Source organism: Rhyacophila brunnea, unplaced genomic scaffold (assembly GCF_057557595.1).
Source record: "Rhyacophila brunnea isolate RB1 unplaced genomic scaffold, BYU_Rbru_1.0 scaffold_9, whole genome shotgun sequence".
In the NCBI taxonomy this organism is placed as follows: domain Eukaryota; kingdom Metazoa; phylum Arthropoda; class Insecta; order Trichoptera; family Rhyacophilidae; genus Rhyacophila; species Rhyacophila brunnea.
The window spans coordinates 3,133,904-3,156,766 of record NW_028233361.1 but is presented as its reverse complement, the minus strand read 5'-3'; the positions used below and the strand labels follow the sequence as shown (position 1 = coordinate 3,156,766).

At 33.4% G+C, this 22,863-nt stretch overlaps 2 protein-coding genes across 3 annotated transcripts in view; one reads left to right on the top strand and one right to left on the bottom strand.

Annotated features, from left to right (window-relative positions):
• Prp16 (ATP-dependent RNA helicase l(1)G0007) overlaps nucleotides 1–22,863 on the top strand; it is a 227,513-nt gene that overhangs the window by 19,671 nt on the left and 184,979 nt on the right. The window lies entirely within an intron of this gene.
• Nucleotides 324–20,908, bottom strand: l(1)G0469 (lethal (1) G0469 NlpC/P60 domain-containing protein). 2 transcript variants are annotated; one of them, XM_085959965.1, is made up of 5 exons: nucleotides 20,159–20,908; nucleotides 18,779–18,954; nucleotides 12,107–12,214; nucleotides 11,826–11,897; nucleotides 324–1,613 (listed from the first exon to the last, which is right to left on the bottom strand). In XM_085959965.1, exons 1-4 carry the CDS (start codon nucleotides 20,523–20,525, stop codon nucleotides 11,862–11,864), a joined length of 687 nt encoding a protein of 228 aa, XP_085816091.1. In that variant the 5' UTR covers nucleotides 20,526–20,908; the 3' UTR covers nucleotides 324–1,613; nucleotides 11,826–11,861. The 2 variants fall into 2 exon arrangements, with proteins under 2 accessions (XP_085816091.1, XP_085816090.1); XM_085959964.1 differs by lacking the exon at nucleotides 11,826–11,897.

Genomic DNA, 22,863 nt, shown 5'->3' with positions numbered 1-22,863 from the left:
TGAGTCATACAGGTGTCGATGCAGTGCGTTATAATGTGAGGTGTCCTCATTGTTGTTCTGGAGATTTCGGCAGGTTTTGCTAACTTGCAATGTTCATTTACACTAGTTTAAAGGTTCAAAATGTGTTACGGGATGGGAACATCAGTCCGATAATATTTTTAACACCAAAAAAATCGACATTCAACGCTTTTTTTCCATAGCAGCAGCTTACTGTGACGTCACATGCTAGTACGCGACGTGCAGCATAATATAATCATAACTTTACTTACATAAGTCTATTTCTTGACAATAATAAAGACACCAAAGTAAAATAATAGACAATATATTTTTTAATACCTTTATTAAAAAATTACAGATATTTTGTTCAAAAATATTCATAATATGGTGTTAGCGTAACATGATAATATTTTCAAAACATTTCTGCAACGAGTATTGCCATAATATCTCATTGTTTTATAAAAATCTATAAATGACCTCGACACCTTCAAGCTTAGACATATTCACAGCAATCCAAACTGACATTGCTCATACCTTCGCGACTCCTCCGAGTACCGACTATTGCATCACTAAAACTATCGTTAGTCTCAAAGATGATGTGATTACTTGATTCTTTTCTATTCGACCTTTTGCAACAAGTACACCATTCCAGGAATGTGTTACAATATGATAATGTCTATTCTTCATTCCGCGTACAAATATATTAAATCACAGTCAGTTATAACTCCTAACTTATTTTGACTTATCTAATAATAAAAGTGAAAAATTAAGACACAATAATATTATAATATATAATTACTTTTTTTCAGTATGTAATACTTGCTAATATTTACTTCACAATTAGAAATATTAACTGGTGTATTTTAAGTAATTACTGTAATAATGGTTCGAAATACTTTTATATTTATAATAGTGCTGCCTGAAGCTCGCTTGAGTTAAAATATTTCTTAGGTCCGATTTATTTCATTTGAATTATTGTCTCAGATTAATGAGATATTCCTTGCAATTATTTTTTTCTCAGAAATATAGTACTTTTATTAATAAAAGACATCTATTTTCTAATGTGGAATTCTTTGTTCGTTAATTTAAAGTGACAATCGATAATTTCATATCTGTGAATTTATAAAAATTATGATAGTAATTAATTACTCCAGAGTCATAAATACTCATCACAAACCCGCGCTATAGCGGACACTTGCAGCTAATTTCATGTTAAGCTGGTATTCATAAAAAAGCGTTCTTATTTACGATGACTTTGTACATGTTTATGTTATAATACAGAGGCTCTTTCTTGCCAATGTGACGTAGAACGATGAGCGGCAACGCTGTTAATCTTTCTCCCTCTACCGTCGTGGCTCGGCTCCCCGAGGGGACTCCTAGCAGATGCACAGTTTAAAAAAAGGGATGCCGCATTTGTCAGCGGCGGCGGCGGGCGCGGACGCGGTCACGGGTAAAGTCCCGGGCCGGTCCTCGCCGGACGATTTGGGGGGCGAGAGGCAGAGAGGCGGGGCCTCATCTCACACAGATTGAAGATGCCGCCGGTGTTGCTGGTTGTGTGCGATGAGTAGCACTCCCATGTTCATGCCAACGTTGCCCCATTTCAAGGTCTCGTTTATCTGCAACAAGAAAAACGCCATTATCATTACACGCCAAATGTAACAATACCAAACCCCACCCATGCTGCCCTCTCAATTCAGCCATGCATATTACAATAGTATTTTAATAGCCCATGAATATATATGTATATCAGTGTTTTATGTTTCTCATTTGTCCTTCTCGAGTCAATTAAAATTATATCTAAAGATTTACGATGGATGAAACTGAATAGCCAAATGTGAAATTGAAAAGCTTTCCTTATCAATTTCAAAATATTACCTAATTGATTTTCAGTAAGTTTCTTATCGTAATCCAAATAATATCCGTTTTCAATAAAATATATTGTATTGGCCGTACTTATTATAGATTTGTGGAATGTATTTACTAGTTATCAGTCTATAAGTGAATTTGGGTCACAGATGTATTCGCTTCACTTCTATTCAATAAAAAAAAGTGTTTATGAAGTGCGCAGGTACTCGCTGGGTATTCATTCTGTTATCAATATTTTTGCACATGCGGCATTAATTGCCAAATAAACAAATGTTTTATTTACACATTTTGTTATTTATTTGTCACAAGTTGTCGTTAAACATGTATATGTGAGAATTGATAAAAATGCACATGTAAATTATAATTCTCAACCAATAGGTAGGCAAATAATCAGAATCAAATATATAACTTATTCACTGCGGAGCATTTAATTACTATTTAATTACCACATTTAAATAACATGCTAAATATATCTAATGGCCAACTAATGAGGACATAAACGCTGTGCCGTCAGCGCTGAAAGGATCAAAAAATAAAATATTGTTTTCACCTAACATACATTATCCATTGATTATCATTTTATTTCCAATTAGTTAAAAAAATAAAATAGCCGTTAATAATTATTATTAATAATATTGTGGTGATCCTGTTATTCATATAACTATAGGGTTCACCTACTAAAAATATAAAGTCATGATAGGTACTTATTATAGTTTATAATATTCTCATTCAAATGAACCTTTTTCAATACCGCATGAACTTTACCATACCTGTACTCTATACAAAATACTGTTCAGACTGCTAACTTCACCTGTTGTGAGTTTATTGACGTTATGTCAGAGTAATTTCATTCCATCTTCCATGCATAGTTGGAACAAAAATAATAGTGTAGGATGCTCTAGTTGCGCAACAGTCAACACAGGCGTTTCCCGGCGCATGCGCAATACCAACGCACTGCCTGCAAACCGAACATTATTTTGAAGCGCGCGGCAAATCGCACGTTCGCCAAAGCCGTTCTCACAAACCGTTGTTTTATGAATACGGTGTTCGGAAAATTACGTATTATTAATTTTTGACACCTAATGCCGGGTCCACACTTGCAACAAGTTGCTGGCAACCTCGTTAGATTTTACGATAATTGTAAAATTTTATGAGGATGCCAGCAACTTGTTGTCAGTGTGGCATAATGCATTCGTCAAAATGTATGATCATTCGACATCAACATTCACCATCAAATCATTACCCGAAAATTATTACATTTAATTTTGTGTTATTTTGCAAAATAAAATAAAAGCAAATTAATTCGATTAGGTGGGTACGACATATGTAATTATATTTTCATATGCGTAAATTCATTTCCCTAAAAATAATATTAATCGTAGGTATATAAATATTTAGATACTGTGGTGTAGTCATTAGGCAGGTATTTCAATAACAAAATTACTCGCATTTTGGTAACAGGTGTTGAAACAAAATACTATTAGACTGACTCACGAATATTTTTTTGTATTGTTTTAACAGGGGTGTGGAACCTCGGGCCTTAAGGCCACACGTGGGGCCTTGTAGCCCATTAACTACGGCCTTTTGTTTTGAATGAATACTGCATGAACTAACATCAAAAGGTTACGCAACCCTGATTTAAACTCTACTACCTAGGTATGTGGCATATAAACAAAGAGATTATCATAAAATATTATTAATGTTAAATGAAAGTAACAGCGACTCTACATAAATTACCTAGGTACTAAATAAATTAAAACGAAACGTACATACCTATATTTCATTTCCCTACAGTGAAGTCATAAACTCGTTCTAAGGTAAACATACGTAATATCCGTTTAGTATTTTCTTCACATCACAAAATATTTTGCGGGCACCGTGTGCATCAGACTAAAAGCTACTTTGCATTCATAGATGGGGTATTTAAACGAACATTGTAGGTGTGGTCTCCACAGCGCAGAAGCACGCAGTGGGTACCTACAGACATTTGTTTACACACGACCATAATTAAAAAACAAATACGGATTTAGAATATGTGTCGAGGGCACTGGTCGAGTCTGGTTTATATTAGACAATATATTGAATATACAAACCCACGACTAAATAATATTATTATCATTAAAATTTCTAATACGAAGCCTTGAATAAAAGCCCTAACGAATGAAAATAAATAACATTATGTACTAAGCAAGATATTGCATAGCAATTATCATGATGTAAACATGGTTTTCATCTTCAATTTAGATTTTAACAATTAGGTATATCCATCGATAGTAAAGCTAATATTTGAATACGAATAGGTAACACCTAGTAAATAAGTAGGTATTCCGTTTGTTTTCACCATTTTTTTATAAATTAAAAAAATGTCCAGGAGCAATAGGGTTGACCTCATATAGGCGTTAATTTTATACAATATAATATTATCTGCACTGCGAAATTTTTCAAACATAAAAACATTTTTACTCCTAGATAGTGATATCTACTCGGAATTATAATTTTACAACAAAAGTTGACTGTTTTACTGTTTACTTTGTTGAATAAATAATATAAACCTTTAAAGATTAAAAAAATCAAGATTTTTTTAGTAAAAAAAAAAATATACGATAAGTATCATTTTACCTACCTATAATTGTTTAAAATACATTAACATCATCGTTCGTCTCCTTTCAAAATACAATAAAAATAATGGCGCCCAAAATTGTTAACCACAATTGAATTTATTTAAATATATACTTAAAATATAAGCAACTAGGTAGATAGGGGTATACACTTGTCGTTGGTCTAGATTAGTATATAAAATATATCAGCCAATAACAAAGTTATCATAGCTGTTAGATAAAATGATCATAATAATTAAAACAATATTATTACCTAGCAATCATTTCTACTTTTTTTCTAAATTTGTACTTATGTACGTATCTGTTATTATTATTTATGGTCTGGTGCACACACATTTTTATTTCCTGTTTTTTCTGTAATTTGTATGGCACCAAAATGCTTCGCGCATACCTAAAATGTTTTCCGTAATTTTTATGTTATTTTTTGGTAATTTTAGGCACCTGTTCATTGAATAAACATACCATTATTATCTATCTACATATACCTATATTATAAAATACTTACTGCGACAGTCGCCAACCACACCACAATCGCAAGAAAAATTAATCAATTCCAAATGCATATGCAAGTTATCATTATTATTATTATTGGTGTATAGCTTTTTACATTTGGATGGAGCTCCGGGGCTGGGCCCCCTATCTCCTTCATCTCTTGATCGTTGATATGAAAGCTTTGGCTGTTAGTAGTATTAGTTAACAAGTGGTAGAACAGATGTACATGATGATAATAAAAATATTATCTTCCTCCGATGTCCGATTGTATCACCCGAGCAGTATTTTATCTTTTATACATTACATCCCCCTAAAAAGTCAGGGGAGGAAAGTTTCTTCCGTCCGCGCAATAGCGAGTCTGTGGTAGGGATGTGAGGGGAACTATGGTGGCTTGTCGTCAAGGATCGCCCTCGGTCTCCTATAGACGTTATCTGTATCGCTTTTTTCGTAGGTTGATAGGTTTAGGATGGTCGGGTTAGGGTGGCCTGTCATGGATTTGTAAAAATTTTCTGACAATTTCATGACGTGGTCGTGGATGGATTCTAAGTTGAGATCTCTGTGCAGCGTAGAACCGCGCACGAACCAGGGTGCGTTTGTGATTCTACGCAGTGTTTTGTTTTGTATTATCTGTAGAGTTTTCAGGTGTTTTGGGTTTGAATATGCCCAGATGGGGCATGCGTATGTCATTATGGGTCTAGTGATTGCAGTGTATAGCAGAAGTTTTGCTCGCGTAGACAGTCTACTTTTGTTACCCATCATGGGTTGAAGTCGTGAGTTTATTACCTTGGCTTGGCGTTTTTTGATATTAATGTGTGGGTTAAAAGTGAGTCTTTTGTCGATGGTGAGGCCTAAATATTTAACTGATTTGTCCCAAGGGATGGGGTGTGAATTCATTACAATTTTTTTAACGTTATGTGAGTGTCTTCTGTTTACGCGTTTGGAAAATATGACGGCTGAGCTTTTTGAAGGGTTAATTTGAATACGCCATTTGTCGCACCAATTGGAAATTTGGTTTGCCGAGGTCTGGACTAATTTGGTGGCGTGATTGAGGTTGTGCGATCTTGCTATGATAGCTGTATCATCCGCGTATTGTGCTAAGATGGTAGAGCTACCGTTGCTGTCTATGGGAATCGTGCAAGTTATCATATTAATGACAATCCCTAAATAATTTTAGCCTAAAAATGAAATGTTATTAGATCTTCAACTGACACTAATATGTGTGCCAAAAATGAAGACATACCAACCTAGTAAAACTTAACATTGATTTATGGCTATCATTCATAATAGTATACAGCTGTTTATTATGTATCATGTATTGGTTTTTAGTCATTATTTAATTTTGTAGTGCCATGTAATTAAAACGGTATACCATTTATTGTGTAAATAGTAATTATATAATTAGTTTATTAACACATGGATTTATTTAAAGACGTCCTCAACGCTAATATTCCATAAATCATTATAATTACCTACTAGAACAAGCAACAGGAGAACATTCAATTTTAAATCTAAATTTAACTTGTTTTCGCCAAACCAAATGGAAAACGTTTTTTTATTACGCGGCGCGTCATCTCAGAATGGCACAGTTATTTTTTTATACATCTGGCACTTTTCTTCACTTTCTATTGACAGTTTGCCTTGACAAATAGGTACGTTTCCCGTTTAAATTCGGAGGAAATTTTCACTTTCACGTGTGGAGACAAGACAGTGGGGATTGCGTATATCTATCTATATGTGATCAATTGTATTATAATATACCTACCTAACTAAATACAAGCACTAAATAAGAATTCAGGCAGGTAGCAGAATAAGAATGGAAATTTTAAAACTGGCTATATTTTTCGAGAGTTTTAAAATTATTTACTATTGCAATACCTGAACGTAACTTTGTGTAAGTATAAAATATGGTTTGACACATTGATAAAAAAAAGAAAAAACGTAAATAGTCGCTCGTTCTAAAACACACCAAATCAATTACTTATCTGTTTTTGGTTTATTCCAAATAAGATTAGTACTTATTCATAAGCAAAGTAATCCAATGAGATATTTGCCATTCCTCAATGCAATATTATATTTTACGACAGTTATAATTAATTCAAGCATTGCCAAAAAATGGCCACGGATTTTGGCAAGTGACAAGATGTTTATGACTGACCGTGCCCCACACAGTCGTAGTCGTGTAGAACATTTTAATGGCGTCAGATGAGATGCTAATCACAGCAATTAACGTCAATCGGTAGTATCATTTTTTTTAAACCATTAACTAAATATTGTTATCTACAAAATCAAATTCAATCACATTTGTACATTCTGATAGTTTCGACAATATTACGTGTCAATATAATATTGTCATAGTCCTAATTTGGAATCAAAACAAATATGGTAGGTAGGTAGGTACCTACATAAATAATGCAACTACTAGTTGGCGTAGTGTTAAATGCGTCTTTGAATTGAAACGATTGGAAATGTAAATATTTGGACAGGTTGCAGAACAACAAGTCAAGGACATCTGCATCATAAAATTCGGACAATGACAAGTGGCAAGAACTACCCGGCCGACAATAATTAACGTCAAAGGATTAATGAAAAGCGCTTTCTTATTCAGAACAAGAATTGAACATCCTACTCCAAATTGACTAATGGAGGACGAATTTATTTTTGTAACGGATATGTGATTTAGAAAATAAATATACCTATAAAATGCTTTTCCTTTACGAACGATGTAGGTATATGTATCTAAAGTAAAATTTTCAATTTGCATATAGATCCATCTTTATATAGTACATCGTCGTTGATGGTATTGGTGGCGAGCACTTACTATATTCTGAACAAACGATGATGGCAAAAAGGCATAAGTGCTCGGCACTACGGAAATCCTAAGGGGCGTATTTACCCACTCATAAAATCGTTGCGTGCATTATTGTATCAGTCAGCTAGTGCTGATGACATCCTAAATTCAGTAATCAATCTCGATGTAAGTTGTCCATCGTGAAGACAAACAATGATGACTTTAATTTGCATGTACATATTATATTATAATATTACTAGCAGAGCCAGCTGCCTCGCTAGACCTTGCAGGTCGCTTGGCGTCCTAATCTAATAGAAATAAGTCTTGGATTTTAATAAAATGATGAAAAAATTCTAATCATCATGAAACCCATTACGACAGGATAGTTTTATTTTTCGTTCATTTAGATCATTGCAGTACAAATAATACGTTTTGTTCATTCAATGGAGGAAGATCCCATTAGATTAAAAAAATGTATATTATGATATAACTTTATATATACTAGGTATGTATTCATACAATTAAGGAGTAAATATGGTTTCGCATCACTGAGGCAGACGAGTCGCCAGACGGGCAGACACTAAACTAGTCATTCTTAGTCACGAGGTGTGGCGTAGCCTGTCTATTTTCTCAAGTCCAAGGGTTCGCTGATTTTCCCGGCGTCTAGGTACATTATTTTCAATCATCGTAAAGAGAAAACAAAACAAATGGAAACTATACCGCGTTCCATTTTTGAAAATGATTACGCTTCAAAGACAACAGAATATTATTTTGTTTGGTATACTGTAACACGGGGGACTTTTTTCGTCGCTAAGTAGATAAATCTGTTCGTATTGTACTGTCAAATGGTTGCAACTACAACTTCAATAAATGATGAATTATTATAATCAATCACATCTTTGACATGTTATATACATTGAGATAACATGGTAATAACGTCAGTATTTTTTCTATTGAAATTTCGCTATATAGAGACGACATTAGGCAAAAATAAATTGAGCTAAGTTGGTTGGTTCTTAATCTACCTATTTATTGTAACTACTCTTGTGACAAATAAAATGAATTTAGTATTATTTATTGTCTGTGAAAATATAAGTAAAATGATGTAAGTAGTAGCTACCGAATGTAAAATTACTCTTTACAACGGACACAGCACTTTAACCAAAGTAACTAAAAATTGAACGTGTTCGCAAAATATGGACGTAAATATGGAAATAATCTAACGTTTTTTTTACAATATTATCATACATATAGGTACCTACTTACAATTTATTAATAATAAATAATATATGTATATAAGTAAGTAATACAAAGTAACGAGACCGATAACGATTGAAAACACACTGCTGAGAAAATACGATAAGCCTTCTATTTTTGATGTGTTAAAAGACTTTAACATAACAATAATATTAGATTAAATTGACAAATTAATAATAAACACAAACTGTCAAAAGATTATGGATATAATAAGTATGTACCGACTGAATCCCACTATATTTTAGATTGTAACATCATTAAATTGTATCATAATACCTACGTATTCAATCGTACTATAGGTACCTACCATACAACATAATATATATATTATATAAACCATTTCTTTTGTTCAACGAATATGTAATTCACAAGATTTTGAGAATGTATCATTCCATATATTGAACATACATAACTTGAAAACACCTCAGATACCTATATACCCACTAGAAAAAATCATATTTGAAAAAAAATACGATGATCGACGGGTTTGAACCCGTATAACCACTGGTATCGCACCAATTATGCTACAAACCTATCTAATTACGACAATTTAAACTAGTAGGTCATACATGTATGTATTGTTATGATGGTTACTTTAAATTCCTTTCAATGTTTTCGTACAACGCATGCAATATACGTAGGTACGCGTACTCAATACAACGAATACAAGTACGTTTAATGCGTGCGCAGACTGCTTGCGTTGAACAGTTGAACACAACAGCGAAATCAGTGAAAATTTCTGTTCAACAACTAACTTGTTCGAATTTATAAAGCTATACTATAACTATAGCATGAATAAAGATTATTTTACTTCCGACAGAATTGTAACAACCAGAGAGTAATCTTCATAAATTTACAAAGATAGCGAGTGTGATTTACATAGTTTGTAAATGAGTTACAAAAATGGATGAATAAATTTTAAACTTTTTATAGACTCGAATCATTATTATGTAGATATCAGCGGATTTGCGCAATTCGGGCGTCATAATTTGAATGACTTAAATTTCCATTGTGTTCAGAAGATTTGTAGACATGTTTCCATCTATTTGGACGCGACCAGATGTGTTAATCGTTTCATTTAAGTAATTTTCAAATAAAAGATCAGAGAAAAAATACAGGTTAAACAAAAACGAAATTAGCTAATAGGTTAACAGTTTTAAAAAAAAATCATGTACTTATACATGCATACAGTTTGGTTATTTCCCTCGTTAAAACGATTTTTAGATCTTTAATATCGAATATTGTAATATTATTGTTTGCATAGAAAAATAATTGTCATTAATATTGAGTTTAACAATGCAGATAAGACTATCGACAAATATGATAACTTTAAATAAAATCTAGATTACTGTGTACCTATCTAAAACGACAATATTATTATTAAAAGTTACACATACAAGGAAAACATTTACTGTTTCACATTTACACTTCTTTTTATTTGTTTATGAAATTGTTTTCATATCTTTTCAATGCCATTTAAACATTTTATTGGGCAATTTAAATTCTTCCAATTCGTTTTTTTTTTAATTATCTATGTGGCCTACAATGGAATGCAATAAGTTGCCTGTACCAAAAATGCATATTCAAAACGTCATATTATAAAGTTGATAATAAAAAACTACGAAATTATCAACCGTTAAGCATACATAATGAACACGTATCAATTTTGTTTAAATGTGTATAGGTAAATTTAATCTATTGCGTCGCGGCCAAACCAGTCGAATTGTAACTCCCTACATTGGTTTATTTAAATAATTTCTTAATATAAACCCGAAGACAACAACTTTAAATTCATCTAAATTTGGCTTCAAAATCCTAAACAAGTATTGTTTTGATCGTATAGTGACTAATAAACGTAGTGGAAAATCGTTTTATTTTCTATTAAAAATACGACGCGGATTTTAATAATAAAAAAAAACTAGTTTTAATATATTCAAACAGCGGCCGGCACATTTTTTTATATTCATAAAAACAACAATATGCCAGCTTAGCTAAATTCCTTATGTCAACATTCTATTTCGTTTTAATTGTAAAAGAGTACCTATTAGGTATATCTTTTCGAAAAAGTTTTCAAAGTTTAAAATACAAATTTGACAGTTCAAGATATTGTGTGAATACCGGTTTGTTGTGTCAACACTAAATAAATACGGTCTGTCAAAATTGAGATTATTTTGAATGAAGTGATCACATGGCATGCTATTATACTGGACATTACGACAACTAATAGTGATGTCTTGGTCACTGTGATTACTGATTACACTGATTTACTGTCTATTTCGTAATCATTTCGTGCTAGTTGATTAAATTTAATCGTATTTAGAGACCAATTAGGTGCATATTTACGCAGTTAAAAGAATCTTCGAAAAAAAGAAGTCAGTCTAATATTCTTCTAATAAGTACCCAGATCGTATTTAAAGACCGTAAATAAAATAATGAGAATGATAATTTATAAATAATAAAACAATACATAATGGTTTTCTAATCTACATTGCATCTACTTCTGGTAGCAATATTATAGCACGATTTTTATCATCCTGAAAATTCAAGAAAGTGGCGTTTAAAATAAATCACCAAAAAAATATTGACAATTATTAAGTTGGTTGATTTAGAAATGTCTCCATCTCGAATCTCTTGGATGGTAAATTCGCTGTTCTGTAATAATGCTGCCATACTTGTTTAAAATTAAAATCAGCTGTTGTGGTTCATAACGCCTTCGTTATCTGCTGACTGTATGCTGAAAATGGTAATAAATCTCAAACAGGCGGTATATAAAATGTCCTCGAAAGGAAAAGACCAAAATGTCTCACCGTTTAGGCAAACTGCACCTCTCGGGATGCAGTCAATCAAACGATCGTCCACATTGCGGTCGGCCAGCTGACCTGCAACCAAAGTTTTTTCTTGGGGGACAAAGCGAAAAAACAATCCAATAATATTGAAATGTCAATGTGCGTGAATGATGAAAAACAAACAAACAAACAAAAAAGGCTTGTGTTGGTTTAATTTTAGGGCTTTTTTACTCGTCAGTCAACTCTATTTTTTGTTGACTTTTGTTTTTAAATACGTTAATGGGTGTTGAGTGATGCCTCACCTGTCTAGAACGAGCCTGCTCCGGGGTTTCTCCGTATCGGCACCAGTGGACAAAGTGAAGACTGTTGTGCCAGTTTCTGTCATTTCGGCTTCTTCCGACGGAATCCAACTGAAACAAAGAAGGCAAAAACGAAACCGTCAAATACAATTCTCAAAGGCATTGTCATAATGGGTAATATGGAATAGGATCTCAGGATTAAGAGAAAATAAATAGATGAAAAGAGGTTTAAACATATTGGCTAACAGGGTGGAAAATGGACAAGGAAGAGCAAAAGTTTAAGTGGACAGATATGAAAACGATAATATTGCATCTATAGTCTATCTATACCAATGTATTGTTGTATCTAATATTTTCGTATGACCTTATTGTTTGTATAAATTATTCATCTTACTAAATCTCAAAAACCGAAGAATTTTGGAAAAATGTTTCAACAGTGAGATAAACCTCATGGTCAAGAGTTTTTTTTCGTAATTTGTCCGATTTCTCGGCCATTTACCTGTGGGTAATTGAACATTTTATTGCCTTATGCCAGTGGTTTCCAACCTGGGAGGCGCGCCTCCCAGGGGAGGCGCGATCTATTGCCAGGGGAGGCGCCAAAATTTTTTAATAAATTAATTTTTATACCATAATATCTACAAATAAATAAAACTTCATATCTTAACGTAACAGTGAAAATTCAGTGCATTAATGTTTATTTTAATATATAATACATAATACATATATTTAAATGCTATTAAAAAAATATTTGGAGCGGAGAAATTAAAAAATGGCGCTTTTGCAAACGCTCTGTTTCGGTAATGCACAAAACGACCGCTGGTTGCATGAAAACAATAACCTCAAATTTAAATGTCACTCGTAGCTAAAGTGTCAACTGAAACGTGAAGGCAGGGTGTGATATTGTTTTTTTTAATTGTTTTTGACGTGATTTCTTTAATATAATATAACAATAATACATGTCTCCACTTTTAAATGATTTCTACGCCAGATATATTGAAGCAAACAAAAATCTATTTCCTGAGTTCTTGGTTAGTTTGCTAATGCATTTTTCATATTATTTTATTATTAGTAAAAAAAGTCGCCTGCGGCGCTTCTTTGTTTCGGGACTATTAAATATTTTAAATATATGGGTGAAAGATCCTGGCCTGTGGGCCCTATTCAGTATGTGGAGCCCATGATAGAATCCATTAATTTTTGTCAATGAACGATGATGAATTTGGTTGACTTCTATTAAAATTGATTGTGGTAATAAACAGGCTCATTCGTCGCATGAAAAAAAATTTATTAAAAAATGAATTTAATATAAGTAAGTAGTAAAAACTTGTGTGTTAAAAAAGTGTCTGTATTATTTAATGAAATAAAGGGGGGGAGGCGCCAAGATTAGATTTTTTTTAAAGGGAGGCGTAGTAACATAAAGGTTGGAGACCACTGCCTTATGCAATATCTTTTAACAAATGCTATTCGTTCGACAAGCAACTGAATATCCATAAAAAAACTTGTATTTGGAACATTGCACTTTACTGACCATTGAGTGGATTAAATTATATATATTTACTATTCTTTTTAAACATTATTATCTCAATCGATAGGTAATGAACTAATTAATATTGTAGGTACCTAGGTACCTACCTACCGTGTCGGTAACTAACTAATCTAATCGTATGAATTACGTGGCTTAAATAAATGTACATATTATGTTTACAAAGAAGAGAATTTATTTTCAATTAGGGAACCTAATAGAATAATAACACGCACTAGTATGTTTACATTATTTCGTAATTACTAATTACAAATCCGTTGAAAGCAGATGTACACACACACATTTATAAATTGATACAAAAAACAGCTTCTAAACATTCACTATCTGGTGAAACGTCCGGTGATTGGCTCAAAGAGATTCGAATTAAAGTAATATTATGACCGTTGCTCGACTTCAAATAAATGTACCTATACCAATCAAGGCCGCGATAGATCTCTGCCAGAATTTCATTGGGAAGCGGACTGACGCGACACTCGTCTTGTTTTTCACTTCTGTTATGGTCCAATAGTCATTTTTATCGACCATTGAATTCTTTTTCATAGTTATAAATAATATATGCTTTTCTGGTGCCAATCCAATCGGATTAAATCATTTGTCAATATTTTTTGAGAGTCAAATTAAATCCTTTGACTCCACTCCACTCGTGTGGGTCTGTTCATTTTTTACTTCATTTACGTGACAGTTTAAAATGCGTTCGATGAAATGAGTGGTACCCAATCAATTACGGCATCTAATTATGTAGGTAGTATGATTCTCTCTTGTATTGAGTGTTTTCGGTTGAGCATTGATGCGGGGCCATACCTGAATTGAATGTTTAATAATGCTATATTGTATTATCTCATACCTCATAAATGGAACACAAACCAGTTTAGATGCCAATTTAGTGCACACTATTCGCTGACAGACTGCTAATCATACCCTGAATGAATAACGACGCCATTCACGATGTTGACCACAATCAATACCTACTACAAATCCAGTAAAGACTTCACTAATGTCTCCATTGATAAGCTGTTTGCCTAATTAAAATGAAAAGATGAATTGAGTTGTTCGCGAAATTGCAGTGTACAAACTTTGACCTGAGGTCATTACTTCTTAATTGTTGACGTAGATTGAGAACATGATATTTTTTCTTATTCGTTCAACTAACCCACGTGGCCTTTGAGTGATGCAAACAATCAATGGCGGCTCTTGTATGATTCAATTGAATTATAATTGCGTAATAATATGACAGACATTAATTTATTTAGAGATTGAACAAGAACATTGGACTCGGTAACATTAAATATGTACTATGTCTGTTTACTAGCCGGCGCCGCAATCCACCTCCGCACCGCAGCCAGGTGAATTGAAAAAAATCGTGTCCGCTGTCACGTTGCTTCTACGTGTCAGCCTTGGATATATTTATAAACCGAACAATTATTAACGTTTGTTATGTCACCTGAATTCTTAGAAATGTCGAAAATTTTGAAATGCTTTCTCTGTGTAAATAAATTAATGTCACATTTATCTCTTGTCATTAAAAACAAACGGCACGTTTTCAATAATAATTGTAACGGTACTTAATCTAGATTAGAAAATCCGTGATTTGTTTTGTAAACAATATCATGTTTTAGTACTTTAAAATAAATCACAATATATTGTAATTTTTTCTTTCTAATTGTAATAGCATGAATTTATCTCACGATCACCAATCCAAGTATTTTATAAATATTCCAATTTCACAATCCCAATGGTTCTTTTTAGTTTTTATTGTAACCTTTACCATGTTATGTTATTAATTAATATATGTCTATTCTTTATAAACGCTACTGTCAAGGGGCAGTGAATAAATTTCTCCAAGCCGATGTCCGCGACCTTGCACCATTAAAATAGCAGCAATCACGTTTGAACCTTCTTTCAATTTGCTCAATTGTAGACAAAGGCGAATGGCATAAATACTTATAATATACTTATGCGGTTTTAAATCATTTTCATGGCCGACAATAGTGTCAAAAGAATTTACATTATTTTTTTGACTAGGTATATGAAAGACTTGTTGAAATAGGGGAGAGATCCCTCGAAGTGGACGCGTTATACACTTCCGTGTCATTTTCTGCAGAACTCTAGAACTTCAAATTATTGGTAAAACTGACCTCTTTCTTTTTTGCAATTTTTCGTTTTAGTATAAAATATGTCATTATTTCGTATACACATTATAATCGAATCAATGCAATGTAATTATAAAACAAATCGGTAGAAGGAAATAACTAATTTTGTTATTTTGGGGATTTTCTAAAATGGTCATATTTTAACTATCTATTTGTCATACAATATACCTACATATTTATCAATAACCACTCATAAAAGTAATATTTCAGGTCAGTGACTGCATTCCTAACGTATACCTATTCCAGAAGTAAATAAACAGTCTCGAGATAAGATTTTAGTTCGACGTTCCGTCTATAATGACTTGCAGCATAACGGATAACTTGTTAATATTATGCATACGGTATGTGTATAGTATTATTAGAGAATTAACCATACGGAAAAAAGAAACTCGGAATAGGTACGCTTAGTAACTTTCCTTGCCCATTTTCTATACTTCGCAATGAAAATAGATGTGGAGAAAATAGATTATTAATTAACAATTATCACTAATTATTGTAGCTGATCCCATTCTGTCAAGAGTATTGCATAAATTAACAATATTATAATAATGGTTGCTTTATTTATTGCTAAGATATTTTGTATTACAGTTCCTAAAAATCTTTTATGTGTGCGTTTATTATTTTTTATGTTAGGAAATTGATGTCAATAATTTGCAGAATTTTATGACCTTTTACAGTTTTCACTCGTCAATTATTTGCAATCACATCTGTTTCCGCAAATAGGCGAATGATAATATCTGACTTTCCCCCTTTGAATTTTATATCAATAATTTGACTCAAGCAACAATGAGAATGTTGATTATTAGGTACTTACTGCATTTATGTATTGTTGTGCAACATTAAATTTTAATTCGACCTTGCTTTTGCGTTTAGATTAAAACTACGTTTTTTTAATGTTTGAACTATGCAGGAAAACTGTTTTAAGTTATTTTTAAAACAAAGTTATTTACGGCATAATAATATCAAGTTGTTCAAAGGTCACGTTTGTATACATACAGACATCGACCATTATGTCATAAATGCGTCTCACTATCGTTATTTTAATATAGCACACAATATGTACATACCTTTACCTAGTCGGATAATTACGAGAAATTGTACACAATACTAAAGGAATTTATGTACCTGATTTCAAAATATCAGTGATTATTTAAACATTTTTTTCAATTAATCGTTGGCACATAATAATTTATAATACAATAATAAAAATGCAAATGCCTCAGTGTTGTTTTGATCTCAATTTGCGCCTGATCAACATTTGTAATCTGACCATAACTAAATTATTATCCGTACCTATTATTTGTATGTTCAGACTATCCGATGTCATACAAGTGTGGTGGTAGGCGATATCCTTGACACGAAAAAGGTATACAACCTGTTTGCAGGATTATACCAAGTTACTAATACCACAAGTTGCCGTAAAAAAGAGACATAACGAGCGATCTCATCGCATTGTTTCTTGTATGTAGTATATTATTATTATATAGTAGGTAGGTATCCATTTCGTCGGTATTACCATTAGTGAGATGTACCTACACTTTTGTTGCTATCTTTATGTGATACCTATCAATTATCATGCAAATTGTTGTTTATTTCCTTCGCGCGAAGTAAATAAGTACCTATATAGGTACGGACTGTTTTTAAGGGGCAGTAATATAAAATTACGCTTCGCTAGGTAGTTGGTAATTTTAATCTAAAAATAGAGTAATACATAAACAACATTCACAGACAACTAATGACTATTGATTGCGCCATAATTTGTCAACAATGTTCTATTAATAGTAAGTATGAGTAAGTACGTTCTGAACTCTGACAAGATAACTTCTAATATACTTTTTACTTTGAATTCGTGGGCATACCTACTTTGAATCAAGTTTTTTAGGAAATGATATAGGTAAGTAAATAAGTTAGTTTTCCGTTGTTCATTGGAGGTTTAAAGGAATTTGAATGGTTTTTTGGCATGATTATGATAGATATTTTGCTCATTAGTTCAATAACTCCAAAAAATTTGATCAACCTCGGCAAAAAGAGAATGCGGCCGCCCCACCGTTCTGGAACTTTCGATGCTAAGCGAATTAGTTATTCCGACCGACCACTCTGTTTGCTTGAAGCCATGATAAGTTTTTTCGTCCATTTTTAGAAATATTTATTCAAAATGACGATGTTGTACATTCGCAAGAAAACAAAAGACGAATTTTCTCACTTCTCAGCTTATAAACAAAGAATGCAACAGTACAGCATAGCGATTATTATTTATAACAAAGAATAATAAAACAAAAAACAGAAACTAGCTTACTTTGACTCGGAGACATCTACAATAATATGCTTATTATTGAAATATTGCACTGTTGTGTAAATAATAGAAACCAAAAGACCGTCAAAACACCTGTAGTGAGTTATTTACCTACCAGAGGTGTTTGTTGTACGTAGCAGAATCTAAAAAAGGACCTACGCAATAAGATACGGATCGATAACCATTTGATTTGTATCGGAATTTTAAGTTTTTTTCTGCATTGCCTTTATACTCGAATATCCAAATCATTTAAGTATGCGATATTTACAATAATTCTTTTTTGTATAACTAATAATGAAAATACTGAGTCATCACAATCCGCATTTTGACAGTTAAATTCGATGGTTCAAATGTGTCCACGTCGTTCAAAATCACCAGCATGCGGACAAGAGTTTGAATTTCGAATCCATCCGTCAAGGGAAGAATGTTTTTAGATGAACCCAACTTCAAGTGTTCCAATTTCAAATCCACATATAAAAAGAATTAAATAATAATGCATCTTATTTTTAATATGGATATTTTTTTAACATTTCAAGTTGTTGACTTCAGTATAGTATTATAATAAAATATAGGCTAAAACTTAAAATTCTCGAAGCGTTCTCTCTCTGGCCATCTTAGCAAACGTTTCAGTTACCGATCTGGTCCTTTTCAACGTGGATAATAAGACAAACAAGCGCGTGTTTGAAACTCACCTTGGAACGGATATCCTTCTCTGAATTTGCCTGTTCCTGCTTGTCAGCGACATTGTTGATGCGAATTATAGTTCCGCTCTTCCAGAACGACTTGAGCGTCGTTCTATAGACCCTTTTGCGCGTGGACTTCTCGTTCAGCGTGTAAACCTCTATCTGTTCGGCATTTTTGGTCTTTTCTGCGTGAATAAAAAACAAACCAATTACTTGTTTACCTTCTGTTCCAATTATCGTCTTTACTTCTAGGGTTTTTCTTTGTAATGTGTCTGAGGAATGATATGTGTAGGTATGCTTTTATCTCTTCGTCGCCTAAATACAAATGCCACTATGTTTGCCTTTGATTATAACTTCTCATTTGCTTTACTAATTGAACCGGTCTGTAATTACTAATAACATTATAATTACTAATCTCTTTAAAATACCTATATCATCTTCTTACAAAACAAGATTATTAAAAATAGAATTTTAAAATTATAACAATAAATTTGAATGTTATATATTATTGTCATTTTATTATGAAGAAAACTTTTAAAACAATATTCTATAGTTCTTTTTACCATTATAAGTAATTATTAATGACATTTCCATCTGGACGACTCGTCTGATATTGATTGACTGTGGAATTAATGTTTTTTCGAAGGTTGCTTATCCATGAATGTGTGAAAAGTTTATTTTATGTTCTCAAACGAAAATGGCACATTAATGATTTTAGAAACCACGGTTATTTGAATATCGAATTGAATCGCGCCAATGATGCATTTTTATGTTAATTGCATGGTGTGCATATTATAGAGCCAGTATGCAACTCCCCTCTTATTAATTTCGTTGTACAGTGTGCAATGATGGTGGACGTGCTATTTTTAGCTGTCGCGGTTTATGAGAGAGTGTGCGAGTCGATTGTATGTGTGTACGCTTGCATACGTGTTGGTTTGTGATACGTCAACTTGCACTCAGTGTTTACGTTGAACGCAAGCACATTGTGAAGGTTGGCCTCATGTAAACATACCAATATTTTTTGTTGCACCTTTAGTCATACTTACTCAAAACCGTCTGACATCGAAGTCGATCTGTCGGAGGCAGAGGCGGAGGCGAAGGCGGAACGCCCCACCGCACCAATCGCCATTTACTTAATTACAAACCTGATTCAGCTAATGCCGGTCCCCTGTTTTTGAGCGCCACCGATTTAAAAAAAAGCAGCACGAATCACGACGGAATGTTTACACACAACAGCCTGTGTTGAATGCAAATTTCGTGATGCTCTTTTAAAAATCGAAACAACTTACCTGTGTGCAGGGAAAAACCTTGAGCAGCTTCGCCAAACTTACCTCGTTTAGAAAACCGTGCGACGCCAACGATCTCTAGCTAACCCGTCATCGGACGTACCTTTGCCTTTCTTCCAAATGGCGACTCCGTAGCCGTGATAGTCGGAGGGGACGTTTCCTTCGACGGTCTCGTCGGCCTCCGGATCAGCTTTGATCTCGACGATGAACCCGGACTCGAGGACCGCGCACAGGATCCCTTGCTCTTCATGCCTGAACCACTTGGTCTCCCTGAGCTTGTGTATCGCCACCGAACTGCCGAACCTGGATTTCTTGGGACTGAAAAAGGCTTGAGCCTGACTTCCGAAACGGGAGAGCAGGCTCCTGGGACTCTTGGCCGGCTGCAGCGGGGGCAGGGGCGCCGGCAACGACACTTTATCCCCCTTTGAACGCAACGGGACACCTCTACAAGTAACGAAGTGTGCTTCCATTGATTTCCCTTTCAAGTTCAAACTAAAATTATACCCCAACTTTTTAAATAAAATAAAACCACACCCACAAGCGAAAACGTTAAATTTTTCGCTTTATTTATTTTTAGTATAAAAAATACAAAACAAACAGCCGGGGTTTTACTGTCACGTCTGTTTGTGTTCACGAATGTTCAATTATTATAGTGTTCTAATTTCACACGTTTTTCTGTAAATTGAAAATTCCAAGACGGTCACTGATCTGTTTTCGAGAGTATCTCTCGCTTTTGAAATCTCACAACTGTTTTAAGTAACTGGTTTTTCGATAGAAATCGAACTGGTATCGGCTCTTTTAGCGAGCTTTCACGTATTGAAGTATGCACGTCTGCGGTGTAACGTCGACTGGCGCGAAATGCCGTCGCGGCCGGCTTATGAAGATAACTAAGCGCGTCTGCTCCGCGACCCGCTCCCTCCCCTCTCAACGTTTCTCGCCCTCTTTCTGCCTCAAAATATACCGCAGTACATAACCATTATTATATTATTAAATTATTTTTATGTGCCTATGATATAAAAAATAGGCGCCCCACGTTGGGCGCCGCTTTATTAAGTGTGTGTGAATGTTACGTATATGTGTTGGACGAATTTTTGGCATACATTGTCAAATCTAATTCTTTTGCAATTTGCAATTTAATTATTAACGGGCGCATTCAGTTAATGATATGGTACAAGTATAGTATTACCAGCCAAAATGATATTGCGTCCTGCTACTAAAATTCAATAAACAAACCACATAATATCGTTGAGCGCATTCAAAGCCGGATATATGTTTTGTGCGAGACAGACAACAAAATACATCGCAAATTTTAATAACAGTGTCTTACAATATGGAACTATTTTTTAAACAATTCGAGAGAATACGTGGCTAGTTTTAGGAGAGGTCTGGTGAAGCGAGTCGACCAGATAAGTGAGATAAACACCCATGACAATTTTGCTTTAATAGAAAAAAGTCGGCAAGGGGGTTATTTTAGTTAAATAATGTTATTGTTTAAAATTATGTGGTTGTACGTAAAAAAATTTAATTGTGTCTCGATACTTGACAACTCCATAATTCAAATGGATGTATTAAAATATGTATAAAAAAAAAAACACTAAATATACACATTAATTTTACCGCGTACACATTTAAAAAACGCTATTGTAGAGCGTCACACTGCCTTTATCCTTAGCGATAGGTAGGGGGCCCGCCAAAAATCCTAGCATGGGGGCCCGCTTCAGGATGTGGGGGCCATGGTTAGTACACATTATTGCCATGAACGACATTGTGTAAATATATTTATGTACTTACTTCTTTTTCACTTATTACCGGTTATGTCACAATTCTTATCATTGAGTATCCACAAAAGAAGTAGATCGAGTAATGTATACCAGTAGACTATGTGTTTTTAATCGACGTTACTTATTTAATCAATGGTTCTTTTAACTATACCTACTATGCATTAATGTTTTTATTCAAACTATCTCCAATGAAAAACATTATAATAATTTGATGATCACTATAATGCTGTTAACTGTAAATTATTGATGGATACACACTATATTAACACACAATACTTACTCCAACTCCCAATAATTTAAAAACGATTGCCACGGGATTCGACCAATTCTCGAAATTCTCAACTCAGAACTCGAATCTCTCAGTTGAGAAACTCTCATCGAAGCGGACGAAACTGGCCTATTTAACTTATTAAATAAAATAAGTATTACATACTTATTGTGTTTTATGTTAATTAATCAATTTAAACACTTAATAATAGTATTCTCTTTAATGATACATGCCGCCCACGATAACCGACGGCTTACGCGTCGGGTTATAATATCGTTTCGAATCCTGGGTCTCGAAAATAAATTCACATATTGTTTTTCAATTTGTGTTTGGAGTCAGAGTGTGGATCATATAGGTTGAACTGAGGAAGTGGCTAACATCCATTTCTCGTAAAAACAAATATCTGACTCAATACAAACCTCCACTCTGTGAAGGCCCATATGATCCTTTTAGGATCGGATATGGTCAAAAGAAAAAGAATAATGATACATAGATTTTAAGTTTTGCATTATTCCATTCTCCGCTCCAGGATGAAAAAAACGGTAAAAAGTGTTAAATATGTATAGTACCTATGTACTTATACAAATGTTAAAAAAATAAGTAGTTTTGAAATAAGGTTTATTATTCGTCCTTTTTATTATTAATTATATTAAACAAAATTGCCGAACACCTTTTATTATCTGCCTCTTCTGTCGAAAAAGTGAGGTTATTTATTACTCAACATTGTCAAATAATTTCAGTGTTGCAAAGTGTCGAATA